At 40.8% G+C, this 26,856-nt stretch overlaps 1 protein-coding gene across 2 annotated transcripts; it reads left to right on the forward strand.

The window, feature by feature from the left end:
- Positions 1 to 1,873: 1,873 nt before the first annotated feature.
- On the forward strand, positions 1,874 to 26,194 carry golm2 (golgi membrane protein 2). 2 transcript variants are annotated; one of them, XM_061815491.1, is made up of 10 exons: positions 1,874 to 3,061; positions 12,322 to 12,376; positions 12,500 to 12,602; positions 12,726 to 12,816; positions 12,994 to 13,117; positions 17,777 to 17,860; positions 18,087 to 18,362; positions 18,549 to 18,680; positions 24,170 to 24,337; positions 25,034 to 26,194. In XM_061815491.1, exons 1-10 carry the CDS (start codon positions 2,735 to 2,737, stop codon positions 25,108 to 25,110), a joined length of 1,437 nt encoding a protein of 478 aa, XP_061671475.1. In that variant the 5' UTR covers positions 1,874 to 2,734; the 3' UTR covers positions 25,111 to 26,194. The 2 variants fall into 2 exon arrangements, with proteins under 2 accessions (XP_061671475.1, XP_061671476.1); XM_061815492.1 differs by lacking the exon at positions 24,170 to 24,337 and having other exon boundaries at positions 1,880 to 3,061; positions 25,034 to 26,190.
- The last annotated feature ends 662 nt before the right edge of the window (positions 26,195 to 26,856 follow it).

Here is a 26,856-nt window from a genome sequence, read left to right on the forward strand (position 1 = left end):
ATTAATTAATTATCTAATCACCTAATTAATAAATTAATTAATTAGCTAATTAATTAATTGATGGATTAATTAATTAACTCAACTCCCTGAACCATTTGTACAATCCATGCTGCACAGTATACTATTGTAACATTGCTAAATCCTATGACAACATACAAGGGAGGAACACTAGCATGGAAAAAAATGCACACAACACTGAAAGAGCATGATGGTTGGCTCACGTGACATCACAGTGCCAGAAAATGAGGACGACTGGAAAACACAGGATGCAAAAAGCAGAAGGTGCATTCTGCACCATATTTATTGATTTAACTCCTGTCCATCTGCTAAATAATCACTTTGAAATGGCAAACGTGGCTTGTAAAGGGGATTTAGAGTTAGCAAGAAAAATGCTGAAATATTAGTCCTCTGAGTTCTTCCACTTCCCCTTGATTGTTTTGATCATGTAACGTATATCCAGCCACTTGTTACAACGGCAGCTTTTGTGGATTGGTGCTGTTTCTACATTGCAACCACAATTACAACTTGACAGTGACACATGATGGCTAAAAAGTCTTTGGGAAGCTATCAGAGAGGATGAGAGGTTATTTCAAGCCTGCTGCACACTAAGCGATCCAGATGAATCCAATTGGATTGGACTGTCAATATAAATGAGAGTTGCCACTTGATGCACGCCCATACAACCAAGATATTTTAAAGCCACCTCACTGACCCCATTCATTTGGACGTACCATTTGTGTACACATACTGTACCATTTACCCAGGCAACATAAAATTAAAGGGCTACTGTCATGAAATGGATTATTTTTACTGTTATTAATGAAAAAACGTCAGCTAATATGGGCCTGTGTTTTTTTTCCCCGCAAAATATATGTATACAGCTTTTTGTAACTCCCGCCATGAAAATCCTCTCGATGGATTCGTTTTTTAGAAGAAGCAGGAAGTGACGTAAAGGACAGCAGCATCCCCAAGTGGACTCATTTGTTTCCATTAGTTTTACCTCCGGGAAGGTAGCTCGTTGTTCCTTTGTGTTAGCCAAAATGCCGGCTCATTGCATTGCTGGACATTGCTTGAACACTCGGGAGAAAGGATTTACCCTTCATAAGTTTGCATGAAACACTGTTTGTTGTGAAAAATGGATTGCACGGGTGCAGAGGACGAGAGCTTCGTGGGTTCCGAATGACAGGTAGGTGTGTATAAAGCTACTAAAAAAAAAATAATAGTTTGGACATGTTCAGAGGTGAGAGAGTGAGTATATTGGTGGAAGGGTGCTGAGGATGGAGCTGCCAGGCAAAAGAGCGAGAGGAAGACCGAAGAGAAGGTTTATGGATGTGGTGAGGGAAGATATGAGGGCAGTTGGGGTTAGAGAGGAAGATGCAGAAGATAGGCTAAGATGGCAAAAGATGACACGCTGTGGCGACCCCTAACGGGACAAGCTGAAAGGAAAAGAATACCTCTGATACTAGAAGATCAAGTTTAGAAATTAAATGTCAATACTTTTGACACTTCAGTGAGTTGAGTGACTGAATTACAAGTGTCGTACATGAAAGGAAATGTTGAAATATTGATTTAGTTAGAGGAAAGCTTCAGAGTTGGATGAGACGTTTGTTTTTCTTACTTACTTTCTTTCAGTTAAAATATGTAAAAGTATGTCATTAGGTTTTTCAAAACATAAGAATAAATATTTCATCTTTAGTTTTACAATCCAATTCATTCATTCTTAAGGAAAGTTTGCACTGTTTTATGTGCTTAGGCACATAACTACGTGACATGCGTGACTTCCTGAATTTTTTTTCATTAGAAGTTAGTCACTACCACGCCTCTGTGCTTCAGGTAAATTTAACATAAGTACCTCCTTTTTTTTCATCAATTTATGCCAGCGATGCACAGTGACAACAACATGTGCCTAGGCTCCATAACGTTTGTAAATCGCTCTCCTAGGAAGAGAAAATAAAACGTTGATAACTCGGGGAAAGGAAGCGGAGCCAACTCAGACCGCGTGGCACCTTTATTTTGAAAGTAAAATCCGCTTTGACTAGCGGGAGCGCTGTGGTCATCACAGCGAACTCGACCTAGCCCAATAGGAAATCCGACGTTGGGAAACAAAGCGCGTATTCCGGATCTTAGTTCGCGGTTTGTATTGGCCCGTCTTGAAAATGAACTTCGAATAGGTGGGGACTGTATTCGCACTTGCCCTCATGGTTTCTAGCTATTAGCAAGCGACTGTCGGCAGTTGGACTGCAGCACTGTCCGAGGAGCTAACGTTCATTCTCAACCGAAGGTAATTGCGATAAAGTCGTGCACGACAAATGATTAGCGACGGGAGGTTTTCGTGCCTTTGGGCGAAAAGGAAGTGAGGGTCGATGCGGGCTTTCTAGCTCCAGTTCCCTGTGCGGTTTGCGCGTGCTCGCGCCTCTGCCACGGAGCCGTGCAGAGATCCGCTTCCACGTCTCGCCCGCTGTGCATCGTTGCAGTCTGCCAGCTGGGCTAGGCCACGTCCTTCTTGGGCTGACATTGGGCGGACTGAGAGGGGGGGGAAGATGCCCAGTATGCGGAAGGAAGACGCCAGAGATGTGACGGGTTGACCATTGACGGTTTGCCTTTTTGAGCGGTTGCCGCAGACAACATCATGTCACGTACACGGATGCAGCACGCGGCGGGACAATAGTCTCTCTCTCTCTCTTTCTGAGCCATAAGGTTAAAAGCTGAAGTGACAGTTTCCATTTGTTCTGACATGATCGGCTTCGGCGCAAACCGACGAGGAGGCCGCCTCCCGTCCTTCGTCCTCGTCTTCCTCACGGCCATCATCGCCATACTGGCGTTCAACTACTGGACCGTGTCCAGCAAGCACGGCCGCTTGCTGGATGAGTTGTTGGAGGTGCAGTCGCGGGTGAAGCGCACGGACGCGGCGAGGAGCCGGCTGGAGAAGCGCAACACTGAGCTCATGGCGCAGGTGGACACGCACAGGAAGCAGCTGGACAAGAAGGATGGAGACTACAGCGTCATGGAGGGCAAACTGCAGGCCCGAGACGCGTTCGTCAAAAAGTGCACCGATGAAAAGGTGAGCCAGGTGCTCCTTTTCGTTCAGAACTGCAAGTACTTTAAGCTAAAGTCTTTGTTCAGCAGTGCTCATCTTTGGTTACCCCATTACCCTTGTCCACATCTTCATTTCCATACAAGGCCTGTTTGCTAGTGTTTGCACTGACGTTTTTGGCAACATACAAACATCATTAACCTTATGGCATACATTATCCGATTTTAGGCGGTATGTAAGTAATCAAAAATTCACTATTCTCAGTTACACCTACCCAAGGTTGTCAAACATTTTTTTTTCTCAGGCCACATTGTAGTTATGGTTTCCCTCAGCATGTTATTATGACTCTGAAACCATAAAAATCTTTAATCGCCTCATCATTTGTGTTTGGTGACAAAAATGCTAATATCATCTAACAGTTATCATTAATGATATGACAATATAACATTTTGGTACAGATTTACACAAAAATCATGGAAGTTGACAGACATGATTGCCCTTCACCACATAAAATTTGGGACTGGCCAGATCTGACTCTTGAGTCCTCGGCCAAATCCATGTAAACCAGGTGTGTCAAACTCATTTTTGTCATTTGGCCACATTGAAGTTATGACTTTCCTCGAAGGGCCGCTACACCTCTGAAACTATTTAAATGAAAAATTACATCATATATTGTAACTGCATAGAGTATAGACAACACATTGGTGTATAACCAGTTTTGAAACCAGAAGCATATAAAAACATGTTTTTCAGCTATTTTCTTTTAAAAGGGTGATTGGTATCCCAGTGGTATTACGAGTGTAAAACACAATTAGCAATTTTGATTTGCTTTTGATGGCCACATAAAAAAATGATGTGGCGGCCCGAATGTGGCTTCTGGGCCACCAGTCTGACACCTGTGATTTAAACATTCAATTCAGATTCTTCACCCACTGCCAACTGGCGGATAACAAACAAAGTCATGCAGTTCCTTGTTTGTGTAATAACTTTGTTAAAAGTTCGGGCACCTTTCACTGAGCCAAGAGTTCAGTTGTTTCAAAATTGTTTCCAAATGTGGTCACATTTCCCAAATTACTACAACAAATTAAAATGTAATCACACTTATGCTGCTTAGGTATTTATTCTGTTTGGCTTTTTTATGAACAAAGGCCCCTGTGCCACACTCATTTTTAAAATAATCTTCTTCATTTTATTGGGTTTGCAAGGTAATTTGTATTGGAAATCCGCAGGCATTCTGGCAGATAATATATCTGGATTTATTCTTAATATTCGATATGCAAATAACCTTTGCTCTAACTGGATCTATGTTCCCCTTAATTTAAAAATGGAAAACATTTTGCTGTGATTGGTAACCATTGCAGAAGACCAAACCACTTATTTTTTTTTACTTGGAGTTGGTTACCTTGAGACTTCCATTTCCTTGTGTATAGGCCTGTCACAATAATTACTACAGTACTGTATGTAGATTTTTTTTTTGTACATACAGTAATCTAAATATCTTACTGCTGATAGTTATTTTTAAAAAAAAACACGTGAGGGCTGTGGGACAGACATTTAATATCCGGATCAGACTACAAAGACACATTTGCTCTTTCATGATTGCAATATGTTTTCATCGTAGGTGCATGTCCACTGTGAGAGAGATAATGTGAAAAGAAAAATCCACAAATCACAATTTATGATTTTTTTTTTTAACGATTTGTGTGATCCAGGTGCAAATAGGTATTTGACCACCTGCCCATCAGCTAGAATTCTGACCCTCAAAGACTTGTTAGTCCGCCTTTAAAAGTCCACCTCCACTCCATGTATTATCCTGAATCAGATCCACCCGTGTGAGGTTGTTAGCTGCATAAAGACACCTGTCCACCCCACACAATCAGTAAGACTCAAACTTATAACCCAGCCAAGACCAAAGAGCTGTCCAAAGACACCAGAGAAAAAAAAAGTACAACTCCACACGGCTTGAAAGAGCTACGCAGAAATTGCCAAACAGCTTGGTGAAAAAATGTCCACTGTTAGAGCAATGATTAGAAAATGGAAGAAGCTAAACATAGCGGTCAATTTGAGTGGCGCCCCATGCAAGATATCACCACGTGGGGTCTCAATGATCCTTAGAAAGGTGAGGAATCAGCCTAGAACTACACGACAGGACTTGGTCAATGACCTGAAAAGAGCTGGGACCACAGTTTCCAAGGTGACTGTTGATAATACACTAAGACGTCATGGTTTGAAATCATGCATGATTCGTCACTTTAAACTGCTCGCTTTGCACAATTGACATTAACACACGTATCTATATAGATTTTACATCTTGCAAGTGTAATTAGGAATAGTTGTTATAAACAGAAATGTCGCTTGTTCTTTGTTCTTGATGCTATGTTGTTCCTTGTTATGTTCTGAATGTCGTACCAGGGCAGCACCGACTGCCTGAGAAAAATTTCCCGTGAGTTTTTACACACTTGGCCATTAAAGTTGATTCTGATACAGGCTATTTGGTCCCTATACGACCGGTGTCGAGAGTTTTGGCTGCATTGCTGGATATAAGTCAGACTCGTTTCTAGTGGGAGTTGGACTCTGCCATGTCTGCCCTTTGTCGTAACCCTGCCTGCTTTACACTGAATGTAGATGTTTAATTTCAGACAGCGAATTTTAGCCAGTTGAATCTCAGAAGACTGAAAATATTGCGTTTGAATTTTGAAAGGTTGAAGGTTTTTTTTTTTATATGCCAAATATGTTAACATTGAAAAGTTAAACTGAAATACAGCTATTGAAAATATGATCACTTTGAAATAACAATGTGAATTTTAAAATGTAGTCAAAATATGTATCCAAATATACAAGACAAAATTTTCAGTGGCATTTTTAATTCAAATCCTACTGGCACAAATTTACTTCCATAGTTTTCAGCCTTCCCTCTTATGTGCAGAGATTTTTCAAGATTCTCTGAATATTAACTACTGTAGATGATGAATATCATATGTTGCTTGCAATTGTACTTTGAGAAACATTATTCTTAGATTGTCAGACTACTTGCTCACACACTTTTTCACAAAGTGATGAACCTCTCTTAGGTCTGTCACAAAAATTATTATATCGACTTATCATTTGATATATATAATGCACACGATAATTTTTCTGGACTAGATAAATTGTCATTGTTGTGGTGAGGTGGTGCTTGGTCGAGAGAGAGTTGGACGACTGTGTCATGAGCTGCTTAGTCGGCTTGTTTTGTGACTGTTTTTGACTCTGCCGAGTACTCCAGAGCCTTCTTCAAGTGCAGCACACATCAAAGACACCTCAGACAACAGAGACACTTAAGGAAAATATACTGTTTGTGTGTGGTAGCCCACGAGGCTAATGAACTAGCTAATGAGCTAGCAAGTTAAGGGACCAAAGAGTTTGCTCCACCACGTTGATGTCATTTATATCAGCGCCTTGCTTTGAGTTTTTGTGTGTGTTTTAGCCCCCAATTAACGGACACACGCGAAAATTAATCATTTATTATGGTTGCTAGCCTGTGAGCTAAGAAGATAAATAGCTTACTTTACCACAGCATGTAATTTAAAATCAGTGTGTATGTTAGTTCCTAATTAACACAAAACAGTGGGGAAAAAACAACTTAAGTATAACCTCAGCAACCCATTATTCAACTAGCACTTGACTACAGCGAACGTATCGTTTGACAGGTGAAGGGGCTGTCTCCAGGATCTTTAGCGCATCTACCACAGTTTTGCATCTTGATGCCAGCAGGCCTTATTTTATTTGATTTCAGAGGCAAAATAAATCAATTATATTAATGCTGATCGTGATAGTTTTGGGAAAAATATATCCATCCATTTTCTGAGCTGCTTATCCTCACAAGGGTCGCATGAGGGCTGGAGCCTAACCCAGCTATCTTCGGGCAGGAGGCGGTGTACACCCTGAACTGGTTGTCAGCCAATCGCAGGGCACATATTAACAAATCACACTCACATACACACCTCTGGGCAATATAAAGTCTTTAATTAACATACCATGCATGTTTTGGGGATGTGGGAGGAAATCGAAGTGCCCGGAGAAAACCCACGCAGGGAGGGTGAGAACATGCATACACCACGCAGGCGGGGCCAGGATTTGAACCCCGGTCCCCAGAACTGTGAGGCAGATGATAGTTGTTCACAATTCCACTGAAAACTATATCATCCTATACAATTTATTTGTATGACAGGCCTATCCTTGCACTAACAGGGTTCGCACACGGCCCTAAATGTCCCTAAAAAACCCAAAATTTTCGAAGGTGCATTTAGGGGTTCCTAAAAGTTCTTAAAATCCGCGAAAACCGGTGAAGCCCCTAAAAAGGCCTTAAATTAAAAAAAAAATCAAAGGGAGGACCTCTACCGCCAAAATTCTCCCCAAAAAAATAAATTAATCTCATTTAAAAAAAAATAAAAAATCCGATCCGTCTGGCGTCCAAATCAGCTGGAAATTGTCAATGGAAGTCACTGTGTTGACAACTAGTCGCCATCTTGTCGATATTCCATTGTTTCCGTGAGTAGGCATTTCACTTCGTCTTCCTTACGACGTAGCATAGTTCTTTCATCAATCCAACTTGTATCTTGGGGAAGTGCTTTTTTTCAATATGCTTGGGTTGAAAGTAAGGAGTTTGGGAGCTGGGTTCGTCGAGATCCAAAAGATCGGCACATGTTTTACTGCCATCTGTGCAAGCAGAGTTACCAGCTTGAAAAGATGGGCGTCAAAGCGCTCGAGTCGCACCGGAAAAACAGGAGACACGCTGATTTGGTGAAGACTCTCTCATCTTCCGTTGGTATGAATCTGTTTTTAAAATATCAAGATAGTGAAGCATCAACTTCAGGCAGTGGTACTAGCAGTGCATGCGCACTAGGGAACGCAAAAAAACACTTAGTTTCATAACCGGTTTTAACCGAACAGCTGTAGCAAAAAAACGATTAACCGGTTTTAAAACCATAGTGGTGTTTACATAATTCACCTGCGGGACCTCGAGTTGGGGTGCGGGGTTCCGCACGGACTGTTTTTGTTGTTGCTCTTCCGGAGTGATGAGTTCACAGAGTTCCCCCCGTTATGCGAGTAGTGTTTTGATGTCTGCCAATAAAACAAGTTTTGTTCCTGTGTCCGACACTCCGCCTCCGACTCCTTTTCTCCGGCGCTACACCATCGATCGTTAATTTACTCCGCGGCAATGGGGTAGTTTGTATACAATATTGAGAAACAAGCTTGTTGAATATGGTTTTCAACAACGCACTCGTGTAAGTTAAATTTTTATTTTTTTTTGTAAAAATGTTTTAATGTTGACATTCTTCTTTCGGACTTTCAGAAAGGGCATGAAAGTATACCGAGTGTTTCCTCGATGGCATGTTTGATGTTTCTTTGATTTAACTGAATGTTCTTTTGAGTCCAACTTTACTCTTAACAGCGAAACTTGAAAAAAGTGGAAATGATGTTGAAAAAATAGCGCAATGTGAAGTACCGGAACCGGAAGAAATGATTGGAAATTTTAACCGATTTCGAAAGTCCGATTACGGTTTCGGTTTTAAAAAAACAAAAACCGGTTATAACCGGTTATTTGTAAACGGTTGCGATCCCTAATGCGCACCTACAGTTGTCCAGCCATCGACTTCAACCAGCCAGAAGTCAGGCTTTATAAACGTAGTTCATTACACAAAGACAGACTCGTAAGGCAGAGATCGTGTGGACTTTAAAAGTGATCTGCAGCCATTACAGTTACAAATCTTGTGAAAATAATTTGAAAGTGTCTGCAGTCATGTTCCCAAACAGTGACATTGCTAAAAAACTACCACTGTGGGGAAAGGAAGACTTCGTACCTGGCTACATTTGGCATCGCTGCCCACTTTTCATCTCTACTGCCCCAAAGCCAAAAAAGCCAGAATAGAGACTGACATATCAACGCTTATTGAGAAGGCTGACAGGCTGTGTGAGGAGGCAGAAGCCTATATGGAATTAGGGTTATTTAGTAAATTTTATTTTTATTTTAGTATTTCACTTTATCCCAGATCCCCAAAACATGCGTTTTTTTTTTTGTTTTGTTTTTTTAAATATGTGCCCCACGATTGGCTGGTGACCAGTTCAGGGTCTACCCTGCCTCTTGCCTGAAAATAGCTGTGATAGGCTCCAGCATACCCTCGAACTTAGTTATAAGGGGTACTGAAAATGGATTGATGATGCATAATTTCACACAGCAGGAATTTCAGACTCTATATAAAGAATTCAAAGTAGATTTTTTTCACATGTCCTTCATGCCCCTCAAAGGCAATTCTCATGTCTTGCATTGCCAGTTTGGCCCGGCTTTGGTTTTCTTCCGTTTTAGTGCCTCATGCCTCCCAGTTGCCTCTGAGCATGGCTTGATCCCAGCTGCCCTATGAGACGAGACTTTCAGACAACATATTAGTGGAGCAGCTCTTATTTGCATTCTGGCTTCCTGGTTGTTTCACATGGATAGGCTTAGATTTGTATGCACATTCAACCTGCCTGTTGGTCACTCATCTACAGTCCTCCGACTGGAATTGTTTGCTTTCCCTCACGGTACACGCCCAAACTACAAGTGACTGAAGATTATTTTCATACACACGTCATTTGATTTTTAGTTTTGGCTTTCTGCTTTTCATATCAAGTTCACCATTTATTTCCTTGTTTGTTTCAATTTCACCTGTCAAACATGCATCCTGTTGTCGATAATACAGAAGATGAACACACTATGCATATTGTAAATAAGTCCCAAGTCAAAATTTCTGTTACTATAATTTGGCACAAAGGTAATTTGTATGGTGGCATGTTAACTTCAAATCGGCCCGTGTACACTTAGTGACAACATTGGACACGTTCAAAACGGTGTTGGTGAGCTAATTACAGGGATGAGAATTTTCCACCGATCGGTGGATTTCCGACTTTTTCCAACCAAAATGACCATTCTCGAGATAAGCCCAAATCCCTTGAACATTTCAGGGGGTAAGGTATCGTGCGCCTGCCTCTCGGTGGTGGGCTCCGAGCTGCAAGTTCAGCTTAGTGCTAGCACAAGCACGACTATCATATGCCGTTCTAACTTGCTTGGTAGTGTAAATATTTGCATTTTGGGACATAAATATTAAAACTTGTTTGCGGCAGATTACTCGATTGGACAACAGAGTTATACAGTATAATGATTCAATCGTGTTAGTGGTTAATCGAGTTTCACCATTGCCATGTGCGAGAACACATATGTGTTCTCTGTTCTCAGAAATCGCAGTGTAACTTGTTAGTTAGCCAAGTAATGGCGCGTGGGACTTAGTGGGAACTGAGCGATGGTGTGTTCAAAGTTTTACGATGGCTAAAGTGTAAGGAAAAAAAGGATGAAGATCGAGCGAGGGCAATTGACAAGGATGCTGGAATCAAAAACTGTTTCAAACAGGCATGGCTTGAAAAAAGTGTAACCGTGTAGATAGGACCGAAAACAGTATCAACATGTCTAACCGAACACATACAAAAACTGTTCCGATGGGAGCAAAAAATATCCAGGAGGAAATTCAAACGACCCCCCCCATCGATAGACATTTTCAGTGTTTTTCCAAATTGGTCATTCTCATCCCTGTATTTAAAAGTAAAAACTTTGATGCCATGTCAAACTCAAAATAGTGGCACAGAACCTTTGAATATACCAATTATACGACCCTGTGCTATAACATTTAAGTATATTTTTCAGTCAGAACGTGCTCCATTGGGTTGTAACATATTTATCGTGGAAACTGTGATTGTCATTTGACCTTTTCATCTAGATGCCTAATGAGTTACCTTGCCCAAGGTCCATTTTCTTTTCACACAACTGTGCAAAAGGAGCAGTTTAAAGTGACGAATCGTGCAATAGACTACAAAATATATTAGTAATAGTAATATTGATTGGACCAGCAGGATGTGAGTGAGTATCCCAACAATAGCACAAGGCAGAAAATAATAAATTTGCTGATCAAGAATTTAATGAATTAGTTTCCAGAGGGAAAAAACCGTTCTCATACCCGCTCATTTTGACTTGCGTTGATCTATAGCGCTTTCTCGACAGAAGAGCTGCTGGCTATGATGTGGAGAATCCGAAAGGATCCTGCCTGCTTTGGACCTAGTTCGCGGTGCATGCAGTCCTCAATAGTGGGTGGATTCGTGCTGATAATCCGTTCAGTTGTTTTGATTATCCGTTGCAGTCAGAGTTTGTCCTTTTTGATGGTAGCCGAAAGAAGTACATCCTTGGCTGGACTTTTTTGAGGATAGAGTTGATGTTCATCTCCCACTTCAGGTCCTTTTGAGACTGTAATTCCCAAGAACTTGAAGGTCTTGACAGTTGACACAAGGCAGTTGGACAGCGTCAGGGGCAGCTGTGGTGAAGTATGCCTCCTGAAGTCCATAATCATCTCGACAGTCTTTTGTGTTCAATGCCAGGTTGTGGTGACCACACCAAAGCTCTAGTGTCGCTACTTCCTGTCGATATGCAGACTTGTCGCAGTCTTTGATGAGGCTTATGACCGTGGTGTCATCTGCGAATTTCAGGAGTTTGACAGTCAGATACCATGAGGTACAGTCATTAGTGTAGAGGGGAGAGAGGACACAACCTTGGGGTGTCCCGGTGCTGATAGTACACGTGGATGAGGTGGTGTCCCCCAGCCTCACCTGCTGTGTCCTGTCCGTCAATCAATTAAGGTTTATCCTAAATTGGCATTAATTTCTTGCCATGTACAATTTAAAACAACATGATCAAGAGATATTATACAATTGACTGTAACTTTTTAGTAAATTTTGCTGTGTTGTTGTTTCTGTCCCTTTTGGCCACCCTGTCATATTATTATATTTCTGCATAACTTCCCTACTTTAAGATCAAACAAATATAAATATCAAAAATGTATAATCCAAGTGAACTTAAAATAATGTATTTAAATGGTGATTTCATTCATTAATCAAAACAACCTGGTCCTGAGTGGAAAAAAGTAATTACTCCCATTGTTAAATGATGAATTAATTCTGGCTAATCACAACTATTTATTTTCACTGCTCACACCCAAGCCTGATAACCTCCAGGCTTGTTCATTCACTAAATAACCTCAATGGAATCAGTCTCATAAAAATCAAGTTTAACCTTTTTGGTTCTGTTTGTTGTCTAGGTTAAACTGCAGGATGACCTCCAGCCCAAATTACAAGCCTGATAACCTCCAGGCTTGTTCATTCACTAAATAACCTCAATGGAATCAGTCTCATAAAAATCAAGTTTAGCCTTTTTGGTTCTGTTTGTTGTCTAGGTTAAACTGCAGGGTGACCTCACAGCCCAAATTACAGAAACCCAGAAGCTGAAAGGTAAGACATGTTTGACTAGCAAATGGCGCAAAGTTATCTAACAGAACTTCTAAGTTATGCTTGGTACCAGATACTACGAGTTAATAAATAAAAGTTATTGTGTGCATGCGTGTGGGCCAATAGAGCAACTGAATGATTTGAAGCAGGAGTTTATGAAACAGGAAGACCAGATGAGAGAAGTTAAAAAGAATACAACCACCATGGAGAGAAAGCTAGAATATGAAAGGTATGGTCATGACTATTGCTTTGTGTTTCTTGCGAGCGTTCTTTCAATGCTTTTTCTATTCATTGCTGTTATTTGTCATTTATAAGTTTTGATTGATACTAGCGTGTTTTGTGTATTCACCAGTTTACAGTGTGGACGTCAGATTGCACAGTTAAAAATTGAGTACGAAGAATCAAAGAAGACTCTAGAAGATAGAGCCGTGAAGCTTAGACTGGTTAGTATTTCTTATATACTACGTTGGCTGTCATTAATTCATCGTGGATTAATCAATCTGTCCCCTGACATCAGCATTTACTGTTTATTGCATGGTATGACATGATTTTATTGTACTTTCATTGTTTATTGAACACGTTTTTCATTCATAATGTGCACTCTTTTGGAAACATTTTAGAATGGAGTTGATGCACAAAAGGCTGCAGTGGCTGGAAGACATGCAGAGGAAGCTCTGGGTCTATCTCTGCCTGAAGAGTACAGTACCATGGCAACTCACCGTCGTGACAGTCCAGATCTGAAAGGTACTGATGTCATGTACACTTGACGTCTTGCAAAAAGCCAATAGAAACAGTTTGGAAGATTGCAGACATTTTATATCAAAAATTGTAGAAATTAAAAGAACTATCATTAAAGGTATCTTTTTCTCAAACCAACTTTTTCTAGTATTTGGGATGTTGGCTCTGTTGTGCTTCAGTGCACGTGAAATAATCATTAACATTGTCCAAGCTTTCCTGAGTTCGAGATGGTTTCCTGCCAAGAGGCCTGAAATCAAGTCATTTGAATTTTTTGAGCTTATTTGCGTAACTGCGCTCCTGAGCCAACACTGTCAGTATACTGTGTACCCTCAGTGGGTCTTCTTCATGCAGGCAACCAATCAGAGAAAAGAGAGCACTCTTATCCAAATATGGACAAAGCGGATACAAAACTTGGTCAAACATAACTAGCTTCAGAGGAGCCTTATTTGGACATGTATGACAAAAACAATGTGTAAACTTAAATTCACACTTTCCTACTAATTCACTGTTAATAACACACAAGCCTCAAAATGTCTGCCTGGCCTTTTTTGTTTATTTTGACTGTAGAAAGGTAAGAAAATGTCCTGTGAATAAGTGCTTTTGCCCCTTTCCCCCAGAAAAATGGAAGATTTTATCTCTAGCTGTAATTCACAATTTACCAAATGTCTCAAGTGTCATGACTGTTTGAAATGCGGAAAAAACAAAATTATTATTATATATTTTTTAGGTTCTATTGTGGAAAAACAATGCAATTGAACAGGAACAACAGGTTTTGTATTGTCACAGTTTAAATTTTACATTTATAAAACAATTTACAATTAAAAAAAAAATCAAATTCTTTGTCTCAAAATGTGCAAAAAATGTAAACTAGGTACAGGTGTGAATCTCTTCATTTAATCTGGATTTATGTTAGTCCAGGTGAACTCCCTCCCTTTCTCCAGGTTTTGGGTTGCATCCATTTGAGTGTTTTCACACAAGAGTCTCAAAACTGCAGCATCAAAGTATGGGAAATTTGTCACCTGATGATGGGTTTCTTATATTGAGAGGTTTTTGTGGAAATGGAATGCATTGGGGTTGAACCTCAGTGGTTGAGGGACTCCGACTCCATCTGTCTTCCACCTTTGTTGATGTGGTGAGTGGCTTCAGTCTCTGACCACATCATCAGAACCTCCAGCATCCCCACGTCTTCTCCGTCTTTGGCCTTGAATCTTACATTTGGTGGACACTACTATTCCGACCCTAACCCTTGCCAGAATCTACACTCGTTCAAATTTCCGTCCAACTTTTGCAAGCGAGGTGGAAGATAAGATGCACGTCTGTTGATTGGTCGAATGTTTTTCTCCTGACCAATGAAAACGCTTGTTGTATATGAGGCGGTTCATGGGGCCATTTTGAAGTCAACACGATGGCAGTGATCGAAAGGAAAGACGCCTCTCGTGAAATAAATTGATAGATATGTCAAAAATAGATTCCGATGGGATTGGATGGAACAAGAAATCGTCTACAGTTGGAAAGAAGGAAAGTGTCAACTGTTAAGTGAGTTCATTTGCAAAATCGATCGACCTGGTAAATCAATGTGCACATGGGGTTAGGATACTATTGACAATGGATCAAGAGGTTTCAAGGCATTGGAATTCACGCAAAATGACAAAAACACATCACTGGAAGCAACGAAAACAAACTTTTCCAGAGCTGGCACATTCGCATGTCAAACCAAGGCCAACAACCAACCCCAGTTGCAGACAGGGTAGTCAATTACGAGGTGAGAGTTCAGAAGCAATTACTTGTAAAAATGTCTGTATTATTTACTTGATGGTAATAATTGTTGTCAAATTCATGTGTTTCAATCATTTACAAAAAGAAGAAATTAAACATTTTTGAATGGATGTGATATACACGCTATGAAAGTACGCTTGCATGCCATAATGCAAATCTGAATTCAATTTGTATTTGATTTTTTGGGGGGGTAAATGTATGCACCTCAACAATAAACAATCATATTGTGTACATTTTGAAAACAGAATAGCATTTATTTATAGATGTACTCGATATATTTCCTTCATAATACAATTGATAAAACTTGCATGTTAAAATTGGTGATCATTCTTTGATCATGCTTGCAGCCCCCAGATCCCTGGCTATTTTTCAGTCTTTTTTCATTCAGTCAAATTACATCTGCATATAGCACCAGTCAGAACTTGAAAAAAAGAGAGAAAATACTGTACCTTCTAAAATAATATCACAGGAACATGTTCAAATGTTCTGCCTGTGCATTACACTTTCGTGTGGTGTCAATGCATTTCACAATAACCAATCTTTTAGAGCAAAGCACTGCTGTTGTAAGGACCAAACCGATTTGTAAGAAAGGGCTTGTTTTGCGTTCAACACAATATTGTGAAAAAATAATTGTATGTACTTAATGTCAAAATGATGGCTGGCCGGGAGTGATGTCGCCGGTTATGGCATCATTGGTTGTTGGTCGAAACTGGAAGTGACATCCTTGGAAATCGCAGCCTATCAATGTGTCTTATAATGATAGCGTGCTTATGCTCTGCCCACCACTGGAATTATTGTACTCTTAAAGTTTTGGTCTTTCATAAAATGCAAAAATAGACTTGTATTTAGTTTTAAAAATATTGGCTGGCTCTTTTGGAATTACGTTTTAAAATATTTGCCATTTATGGCTCTCTCAGCCTAAAAGATTCTCGACCCCTGATCTATGCCTCTAGCAACATGTCAACAGACAGGGTTCGCACGCGTCCCTAAAAACCCCTAAATTTTCGAAGGTGCATTTAGGGGCTCCTAAAAGTCCTTAAAATCCGCGAAAACCGGTCAAGCCCCTAAAAAGGCCTTCAATTATAAAAAATCAAAGGGAGAACCTCTACTGCCAAAATTCTCCCCCTAAAAAATTATCTTTTATTTAAAAAAAAAATAGCGATCCGTCAGCGACTAAAACGGCCGGAAATTGTCAACGGAAGTCACCGTGTTGACAACGAGTCGCCATCTTGTCGTCGATATTCCATTGTTCGTTTCCGTGAGTCGGCATTTCACTTCGTCTTCGTTACGTCTTTCATTGATCCAACTTGTATCATGGGGAAGTGCATTTTTCAAGATGCTTGGGTTGAAAGTAAGGAGTTTGGAAGCTGGGTTCTACGAGATGCAAAAGATCGGCACATGTTTTACTGCCATCTGTGCAAGCAGAGCTACCAGCTAGGAAAGATGGGCGTCAAAGCGCTGGAGTCGCACCGGAAAAAAAGGAGACACGCTGATTTGGCGAAGACTCATCTTCCGTTGGTATGAATCTGTTTCTAAAATATAAAGATAGTGAAGCATCAACTTCAGGCAGTGGTACTAGCAGTGCATGCGCACCTCCAGTTGTCCAGCCATCGACTTCAACCAGCCAGAAGTCAGGCTCTATGAACGTAGTTCAATACACGAAGGCGGACTCGTTAAAGGCAGAGATCGTGTGGACTTTAAAAGTGATCTGCAGCCATTACAGTTATAAATATTGCGAAAATAATTCTAAAGTGTTTGCAGTCATGTTCCCAGACAGTGACATTGCTAAAAACTACCACTGTGGGGAAAGGAAGACTTCGTACCTGGCTACATTTGGCATCGCTGCCCACTTTTCATCTCTACTGCCTCAAAGCCAAAAAAGCCAGAATAGAGACTGACATATCAACACTTATTGAGAAGGCTGACAGGCTGTGTGAGGAGACAGAAAAAAAGAGGAATCTGAGGTTTATCACCAAGGCCAATGCACTCAGAGGCAGAGCAAAGGACAAGATAGCCTCTGCAGCAACAAAGAGGAGGCACTGAGTAGGCTCAAGGAGCTAGAGTAGGGATGCTGAAATAGACATCAGTAGAAGACATTTGTGTATATAGTTGCAATTGTAGTTAGAATCTGTTTTTCTGTATACTGTTATGTGAAGACGTTGACAATGGTCATATCAATGAGAACTACCACAAGGGGCGACAGGTGATCACTGTCACAGGTACTGAGGTACTGGAACCTTTGATGAACCAAGAACAGTGAGTCTTTTTTTCCTTACTCTTGATTTCCCACGATGGCCCTAAATTTTTCGTGTCGGCCCTAAATATTATCCGTCTCAGCCCTAAATTTTTCGTGTCAGCCCCTAAGAATGGCCCTAAAAAGCCCTTAAATTTTTTGGGTCCGACTGAGTATGAACCCTGACAGAGCACACACCTGCACCTCCACAATTCTTCAATTAGCGGAGTATTTGTCACATTTCCAATTCGCACTCATAAGATTACAGGTGGCTTCTTGTCATGGCGTGTTAAGCATATAAAAGTGTTACAAATCACAGGGGGTTCCTCTACTTTGGGTTATGGTTAGTGGCAGCGTAGCAGGAATGCCGCCACTTGTTAGATTTCCGGCAACAACCGATGACGTCACACCAGTCAACGTCATTTACCCCGCTCTATTTTCGATGATATCACTTCTGGTTTCTGGCAACATAATTTATGGCAGTGTCACAGCATCACAGTGTCATCATTTCCCACCAGCCATCATTTCGATATTTACTTCATACTATTTTTTTATGTCTTGTGACTTACTTGACTATATTGTCCCAAATTTCCAGTTCATTTTAGCACTATTTACAAAACTAATTCCCCCATAACCCCCCCCCTGTTGTCTGACAGATGTGATGGGTAAGCCAGGCAGTGATGCCGGGATGCCTGGTATTGAAGATAGTGAGGTGGGAAAACTTGATGAAGGACAATTTGGTAAGTAATGTACTAATTGGGTGATATAGGGCGATATTTTCTCAATAAATGTCATTCATAAAGTTACAGAACACTGCCTGGATTTTAAGTACCTGTAGGTTTGACTGGACAAATGGGAACACAAAAGAGCTCTAAATGAGTGGACTAATCATTGCTTTTCTTGCTGGACAGTATGTATATGCATGCTTTTTGAAATTCCACACTTTTCATCACTATTATTCAACAGAATTGAAGAAGCCAGCCATCACTCAGATGCGTGACGAAGCCCCTGATGTGGTTTTTGGCGGTGGTGTTGGACCCGGGATTGGGGCAGCTGATGGCCCAGGGGTACAGGGCTTATCACTTGACCAGCCCCGGCTCCAGCAGGATAAAGTAGAAGGCCAGGCAGCTGTGATTGCTGCCCCAGGTGTCATCAAACTGGGAGACAAACCAATAGTAGTTGAAGAAGACAAGTCAGATATCAAAGCAGATGAACTGGGGGAACAGCAAAGACAACTTCAGGGTAAAATCTATTCTCCAACAATTTGATTAATGATTACAATCATGTTTGTTTAAGGCATAAATTCAATACTGCTTTAAAGGTGTCATTTTGAAAAAAAAATGTTCTCATGCACTACACCTGTATGTCTGGGCTAGTTTGTGAGACTTGGTAGTCACACGGTGAAAATCTATTAATTTTTCTTGTCAGCCCCAGATGTCAGAGGTACAGGTGAACGCTTGAAGGGGATTCAATTTCCTGCCAACGCTCCCAAGGCACCCAACACCATCCAGTCACACCGCAAAGACCAAGTCCCAGCGGGGGCACTCCATCATCACCAAAGTGAGTACGGCTGAAAGCACATATTTATTAAATGTTAGTTTTTGAACCAAAGCGAGAAGATAATCTTGCAAGTGCAACATGATTGTTGGATTGTGGCACAGATATTATTTTTAGTTTTCATCTTTGTTGCTGCCCTTTCTTCTGTCGGATGTGGAAATGCAAAATTAACTGCCCAATCCTATCTGAGTATATTGTACTGCGCATCTCTAGCACTGATGACATCATGAGTACAAGACTGTCATCTCATTTTTATGGACAGTATGTATAAAGTACAGTATTAGTGATAGACATGGCAGTTCTTTTGAGGGTACTGAATCAAAAGAATCAGTTCTTCTTCACAAAATCATTCAAGTGCTTCTTCATTCAGTTAATGATGCATCCCTGAAGTTCATGTTCACTCAACGCGTTCACTGAAGGAATATGCATTGTTGTTGTCATGTAGGTGGCATGGTAGAGGACTGGTTACAGCGTCTGCCTCACAGCTCTGACTGGGGCTCAAATCCCAGCTCTGCCTGTGTAGAATTTGCATGTTCTCCCCGTGCCTGTGTGGGTTTTCTCTGGGCATTCCAGTTTCCTCCCACATCCCAAAGACTCTAAATTCCCCTTACGTGTGATTGTGAGTGTGATTGATTGTTTGCTTCTATGTATGTGCCCTCTGGTTGTCTGGTGGCCAGTTCAGGGTGTACCCTGTCTCTCGCCCGAAAATAGTTGGGATAGGCTCGAGCACTTCCGTAAATCTAACCAGGACAAGTAGTGTTGAAAACCCGTGGGTGTTTGTTTTCAAGAGTTGGACTGACTACAAAATTAGCCGTTAGCTTGAAGCTGCTTGTGAAAGCTATCCAGACAAGGATGTCAGGACTTGCAGTTAAAATTACTCATGAGTATGTTCTTTGTGGATATAAATCATTCAATGTACTATTACGTCGCTCCATAGTGAATCACAAATGGATAAGTTCAATGAACAAGTCACTTATGTCAAAAGAATTGCAAAAAATTAGATCAATGAACAAATCGGATCTTCTGTACACCAGTTTACTGAAAAAGAATTTCTCAGTTTACTGAAGTCCCTCCCCCGCTTGGATACTAGCTGCTCATTGGTCATTCGCCGAAGAGTCAGAAGTGAGTGACAGAATGCTTCAACAGTTCCATTCTGCTCACAGCTGACTCACTCGCCTCATGGCGGAAGGTGGCGCTCAAGCCTATTCGGTTCAATTAGTTAACCTAAAAGATTCGTTCTTCTGAATTAAAGGTTTACGAATGAAACAACACTATCAAGTATTCACATTTCCTGTTTTGTAGTGGTTAAATTAATGAATCACTTTTAAAGGTCAAGTGTCATTAAACGGATGATTTTTAGAATATTATTAATGAAAAACCCACACCAATATGGTCCCATGTGTTTTTTCACCACAAAACATGATTTTGACGTATACAGCTTTTTGTAACTCCCGCCATGAAAATCCTCTCGAGGGATTTGTTTTTGAGAAGAACCAGGAAGTGACGTACAAGACAGAGGCGCCCCCTAGTGGACTCGTTTGTTTCCATTAGTTTTACCTCTGGGAAGTTAGCTCGTTGTTCCTTCGTGCTAGCCAAAATGCTGGCTCATTGCATTGCTGGACATTGCTTGAACACTCGGGAGAATGGAATTACCCTTCATAAGTTTGAAAGGGACCCTGTTCGTTGTGAAAAATTGATTGGACAGGTGCAGAGGACGAGAGCTTCGTGGGTTCCAAATAACAGGTAGGTGTGAATACAATTACTAAAAAAATAATAATAGTTTGGGGTGGACCACGTCATCAGTCTCTCTCATAACGTAGCAAAAGATCCACGTATGAAATGTGTTGATGTGCGCATACATCTACTAAAAAAAAATAATAGTTTGGGGCGGACCACGTAATCTGTCTCATAATGTAACAAAAGATCCGCGTATGAAATGTCGATGTGCGCGTCGCCCAACTAACCATGTCTCACTCAGCCTCGTCTCAAAAGTGCTTGTCGTGTACTGCGCCGACTTTGAACATACCCCTAAAAGCAACATAGCTCGGCCCCACCCCCTCCTTATATACCACAGCAGCCGAAACTCAGCCACACCAGCTGAGGCGCCGCGTTCAGTGGTCACTTCCTCCCCAAAGGCTGCGCGTCGGGCTTTGCGACGGGGGCAGCTCTGAAGAATCCAGCCGAGAATGCTTTACTCAGTCGAGTGCGACCATGAAGCGCGCAGGCTCGACTGTGAACACAAAGCATCACCGCTCGGCTCTGTCATAAGCCACACCGGCCGGCTGCAGTGAGCCACGATGGCTCATCTCCGCCGCAGAAGTGGATCTGACGGGATGCTGTTTGGCCGTGATGGCATATCATTTGAATATGGCTCGAAAGAGTAGTGTAATATTGCCCTGAGGGCTCGAAACAATAGCGTAATATTGCCCTGGTAACCACTCGGTTGTGTGGTGTATTCCTTTTTGAAAAGAGCTTCTGTGTTAGAAGGGGCTTGGAAAAATCCGAATATCTCTGTTGTTCGGCTTCCATAAAAGCAGGCACTGCGCGTTTTCAACGGCGGAAGTTCGATGACGTCAAAGACGGAGGATGCAACTAATATGGCGACCACTTGGATGTTGAGGGACACTCAATTGCGCAACTTTGTGTATGGATGACGCGCTCTCCGCTCCCTTTTTTTTTTTCGTATAGACATTGAAGTGAATACTGTTATGTATTTTTCATTACAATATCTGTTTTAGAATGTTTATAGGGATGTCACCCCTACTTTAAACATGACATTAAGAAATCTATACTATATTTTTTTTTTATCTTGAAACCTGCAGTATATTTCCAATTTGGTCACATTATGGAAGTGGGCATTAATAAAGTAAGGATTTTTTTTTTTTGTTTGTTTTTTTTTGTCCATCATCATGATGGATTCATGGATTCAAAGTCATAGTGTTTATTTTATTATTAGTCCTTCAGCCTGAAGTATCAGACTGGGGGCACAGGTTTTGTAGAGAAGACGCGTGGATGACACTTCCCAGAACATCCTTTCCTCCTGCTTGGCTCCTGCTCAGCAACCAGTTCCCTCCTCATTTCTGTTTTTTAATAGTACTCTCTTGCCTGGCTCACATGTCAATATCCCATCTGGAACTCTGCTTAAAAACCCTGTGTTCACCTCTCGGCTGTTTTTCCCACCATTCTTCTGCATTTAAATCTTTTTGTATTTACCTCAAATTTCCCAAGATCAATTAAATATTTCAATTTTGCTCAGGTATGTTATTGGCTTGGCTAGCCCTAAATACCACCTGTCTCAATGTCTCATGAGTTTTACCCTCCACTGGCGTGTTCAGATAGATAATTAAAATTGAATTCATAATGAACTGTTGTTTGTATGTAATTAAGTACTTTAACTAAAAAAAAAAAGATTAGTTTATATCCTCAATGTCCAGGATTACAACATCCCGTATATGATTACGTTCTCCAGTATACCATAGGTAACAAGGCCCATTGAAAGCGTTTGGCTTTTTTTTTTTTTTTTGCAACTTTTCAGTCACCCAAATGCATGAGAGTAAAGCACGATAGAGTTCCTCTACTTAATTGTCTGTATATGTAAATTGAAGGATGCATTTGAGTTTATTCAGCATCTCTTGGACTTATACTAGCAACTATTCTGACCTAATACAATTTAAAATAATTTTAATAATCTGTCATTAGAATTGCCCCCCATTTTACAGCTTACAATCAAAGCAGCATTCTGTTTTACACTGGCCTTCGCTAAATAGCGGCAAACATAAAATTCAAATAAACACAGCATGCAGTATAGGGTTCCTTTAGGCCCCCCCCCCGAGAAATAACAAAAATCTGCAATATTAAAATACCCATGTATGTACCATATTTTTACAACCATAAGGCACACTTAAAAGTCTTAAATTTTCTCCAAAATGGACAGCGTGTTTTATGTGCACAGTGCGTTCCAATATCTATAATCAGAATCAGCTTTAATGCCCAAGTATCCAACAGCATACAAGGTATTTGACTCTGACAATCAGTGCCACCCTGGTACAATATGTTGAGTACAGAGAAGAACAACAAACAAACTAAAAAGAACAAAGAATAGACATTCAATTCATAGGGAATTACTGTATTTCTTGTAAGAGTTACAGTTGTGCAAGATATAGTCTTCTTCGTTTAGAGGAGTTAAGAGTGCATCAACGCCCCACATTATGTTAAGCTTTATACAGAGTTCCCTTACCCATTCATGGTTCACCGTTATAAACTAGTGCAATGACATTTGTGCAAAGGGTGCAGTTTAAATTGACGAATCATGCGATAGTCAACAGTATATATCACTAATACTGATTGGAACAGCAGGGTGTGAGGGTGTGTCCCAACGACGATGCAAGGGAAAAAGTACTAGGTTCGCTGATCAAGAATTTAATAACTTAATTGCAAGAAGGAAAAAACTTTGACTACCTGTTAGTTTTGATTTGGATTGATACGGTTGTGTGACTTGTCCAAAGAAGCACACTTGAACTCACTGATTACATATTAGCATGCATGCTAGCACGTTTTAGCTACCATATGATGGCGCTCGATAGTCTGTGAAGAACAATTGTGTTTTACATCTGTAAAAGAGAAGAAGCTTATATTGCCCCCTGCACTAACAGTGTAGCCAGGTCATTACTCAAGATGTTACACACACTCAAAGTGTAACATTGAAAATAAAATGATCATACTACAGCATTCAAAATAGCATAACTAACAAATAATAGAACAAATTACAGAATGTCAAAATAATTGACCCAAAACCTGCATTTTAAAAACTATTTACAAACAAATCTAGAAACTACTTAGATCCAGCATAATGGGAGGATGTACATAGCATTTATAGTGCATGTTTTGTGTCATTCTTTTATTTGTCTTGAATAATGACCTGGCTACACTTAAGTGTTGGGCAATATTAGCTTCTTCTGCTTACAGATGTAAAATGCAATTATTCCTCACTGCCTTGTGAGCGCCATCAATTGGTACCTTACATACGCAAAAACGTGAGCATTCAAGCTAACAACGTAAACAGTGTGTTCAAGTGTATGTCATTGGACAAGTAACAGAACAACATTTACAAATGTCGGACCTCAATGTGAACATAAGACGTGCCACATTGTAAGGCACCACGTCTATTTGGGAAAGAATTTCCAATCTCTCAGTGCACCCTATAAATGTGAAAATATGGTACATAATGGGAAAAATAAAAAACAACTTAGAGCAATATGCGGGGCCGCGAATGGGCGAGGGCACACAGTATTTAATTCAGTGGGGCTGCATTTAACAAATGCAAGTGAGACAAACATGTCGCTGTCATGCTGTGTAACACTTTTTTTCATCAAACACTATTTATTCATTCTCGTTTCCTTTCCACTTGATCCTTCAACCCATCAACCACTTCGACTGTCCCTTTGGTTGCCTTCATTTCTCCCTGATGAGGCCCCCTTCTCTGCCTCCTGCAGGCCGGTTCTTTGACGAGATCGAGTCCCCAGTAGATCCGCAACATGGCTCTAAGCTAGCGGACTATAATGGGGACGATGGCAATGTGGGTGAGTATGAAGCTGACAAGCAGGCTGAGCTGGCCTACAATGAGGAAGAGGATGGTGATGGTGGGGAGGAAGACGTTCAAGGTGAGCCAGGTCGGGGGACTGGACTGCTTGTCCAGATGTGTATTCACCATTCCTCGCTTGCGCCCCCACTCCCCTCCTCTTCTGCTGCCAACCCTCCCTCCAGCATTTTCCCCAGCAGTTTGTGATTAGAGTAGCTCACATTGCCATGAGTTTGGTCCTTGAATCCATCATCAAGCAGATGTGCATAACATCATATTTCTGACCTCAAAGAAGACCTGCAAGGTATGCGGTTCAAAATGAGCAAAAAGAAAGGCACAGTAAGCAACTAAACAAAAATTTGTCTTCGACTGAGGAAACCAGACCAAGGAACTCTGGGTTCTGTGAATGTGATTCACTCACCATCTCCTGCCTGTGCTTCATTTTTAGCTAACACACCTGTCTAAGCTGACCCACATCTAGATAAAAATAGCTCACTCGTCGTGTTTGACTGTCTGTGTTCTCCGTGAAACATTGAAAATCACACCCATTCTCATTCTTGGGGGTCACATTTGGTTTTAGTTTGTGTTGCCTTAATAAATATGTTTTGTTCATATGCCACCCAATTTGATCCATTGCCTGTGGTTAGGATTACATGACATTCATTTTATATACACTACTTTACATGCTAAACGATTTGACTGTTTTTTCCCCATGTGAAATTTCGTAGTGTTTTTGTACCATGAATACCCAAGTCTTTCTTTTGCAATTTTGTTCCAGATGATGACGATCGAGATATCCAGGGAGATCGGGTTTTGGATTACGGAAAGCGGCATCAAGCTATCGACATTCTCTGAATGTGAATTTTGAACAGTGAAATCTCATCGAAACATACTGACCTTCTTCTTTGGACATCAGTATGAATCAGAATTCACAGCTTGCATCCTTAATGTCATGGACCACCTCTACAAACAGATTATTACAGAATTTTGGATAACGTTTCCTAGCAATCCAAAACAAACAGTATGCTCAGTGTTATTTGGTAATGGAGTAAGGCTAGGACAATATACAGTGGTCTTACATTGATGACTATTTTACAGTGGAATAGTCATCACTTTGCAGCGGAGTAGTCTAAAATAGCTTAGTTGACACATCAACGGAAATGTTTGTTTTTCATATTTTTTCCTTCTTGGATGATCTGCTGAGATATTTCACAAAAAGTTTAATCAGGCATTTGTACTCTTCACCCCAACTTTTGGACACTCGCAAGGATGCCATTTTTGTTTTCAGTTGACAGCGGTAGGAAAGTGTTTGAAATGCCAAGGACTTTGCTTACAGGCTATTAAATAATTTTTTTGTGAACACACAAGTGGCCCTCATCCTCTTGTAAATAATACTATTCATGCATGCAAGACTCATGATGATAACGCCTTTTTGAATCTTAAAAGGTTATTGATTCCAGATTCCCCAGCCATCTGAAGACAACAAATTGGGCATTTTGGGGGGGGGTTGTATTGTATTTGGTGCGCTCCCATAATGTCAAAACAAAACGGCACACAAAGATTCTGGTCCACCACCATCCTCAAATCTCGTTGACCAAGACAAAAATCTTGCATCACTAATAATGATCTAACAAAACATGATGTGTTTTGGCCATGTTTCACGATTGTTTCTGAAGGGATTAACGGTGAGAATGTTGTGGAGTGGTGATGTTGCTCACAACCCGTGCTTTGGAAAATGCTTCTTGCTCTCTGATGAAGCCACGTACACAAATTACAACATTGGGTAGGACATGTCTGTTTTCATGTATGGCCGTTTCCTTGTTCCTCAGTCAGATTGCTTTTTGATTAGCTACATTATATTTTGTGAAGTAATTCATGGAAACATGATTCTGGAGATGGACTCTATTATCAGGAAAAAATGACATGTTTTAGACTACAGGATACACGTAAAAAAAATAAAGTAGCCTTTTTTTCACTTTTCATCCTTGGTTGGGAAGGCGCAAAACTGGTCGTATTATGTGTACCAGGCAGTAGCGTCGCCAATAAAGTGAGATCTGCTCTTTAACTGTAGAGTAGTAGCATGGTGCATTTGAACTGATCGCTTTTTCTAAATTTACATTTTACCGTACGGGTACTTTGCCCCAAATTCACAAATTAGATGAAACCATTTTTAGTCTCAAAACATGCAGTTGTTGACTTGACAGTGTAAATCCATCCATCCATTTCCTTTGCCGCTTATTCTCACAAGGGTCACGGGGGATGCTGGAGCCTATCCCAGCTGTCAACGGCAGGAGGTGGGGTACACCCTGAGCTGGTTGCCTGCCAATCCCAGGCCACATGGAGACAGTCAATAGTTGCACTCACAATCACATCTTGGGGCAATTTAGAGTGTCCAATTAATGTTGCATGTTTTTTGGAATGTGAGAGGAAAACCACACAGGCACTGGGAGAACATGCAAACTCCGCACAGGGGGGTCTGGGATTGAACCTGGGACCTCAGAAACGTGAGGCTAACCCTTTCCAGCTGCGCTACGGTGCCACCTCCCAACAACGTAAATGTTTTTTTTTTTTTAAATATCAAAATGCAATCCTCTTTTGGAA

This window comes from Syngnathoides biaculeatus, chromosome 3, assembly GCF_019802595.1.
Source record: "Syngnathoides biaculeatus isolate LvHL_M chromosome 3, ASM1980259v1, whole genome shotgun sequence".
NCBI lineage: Eukaryota > Metazoa > Chordata > Actinopteri > Syngnathiformes > Syngnathidae > Syngnathoides > Syngnathoides biaculeatus.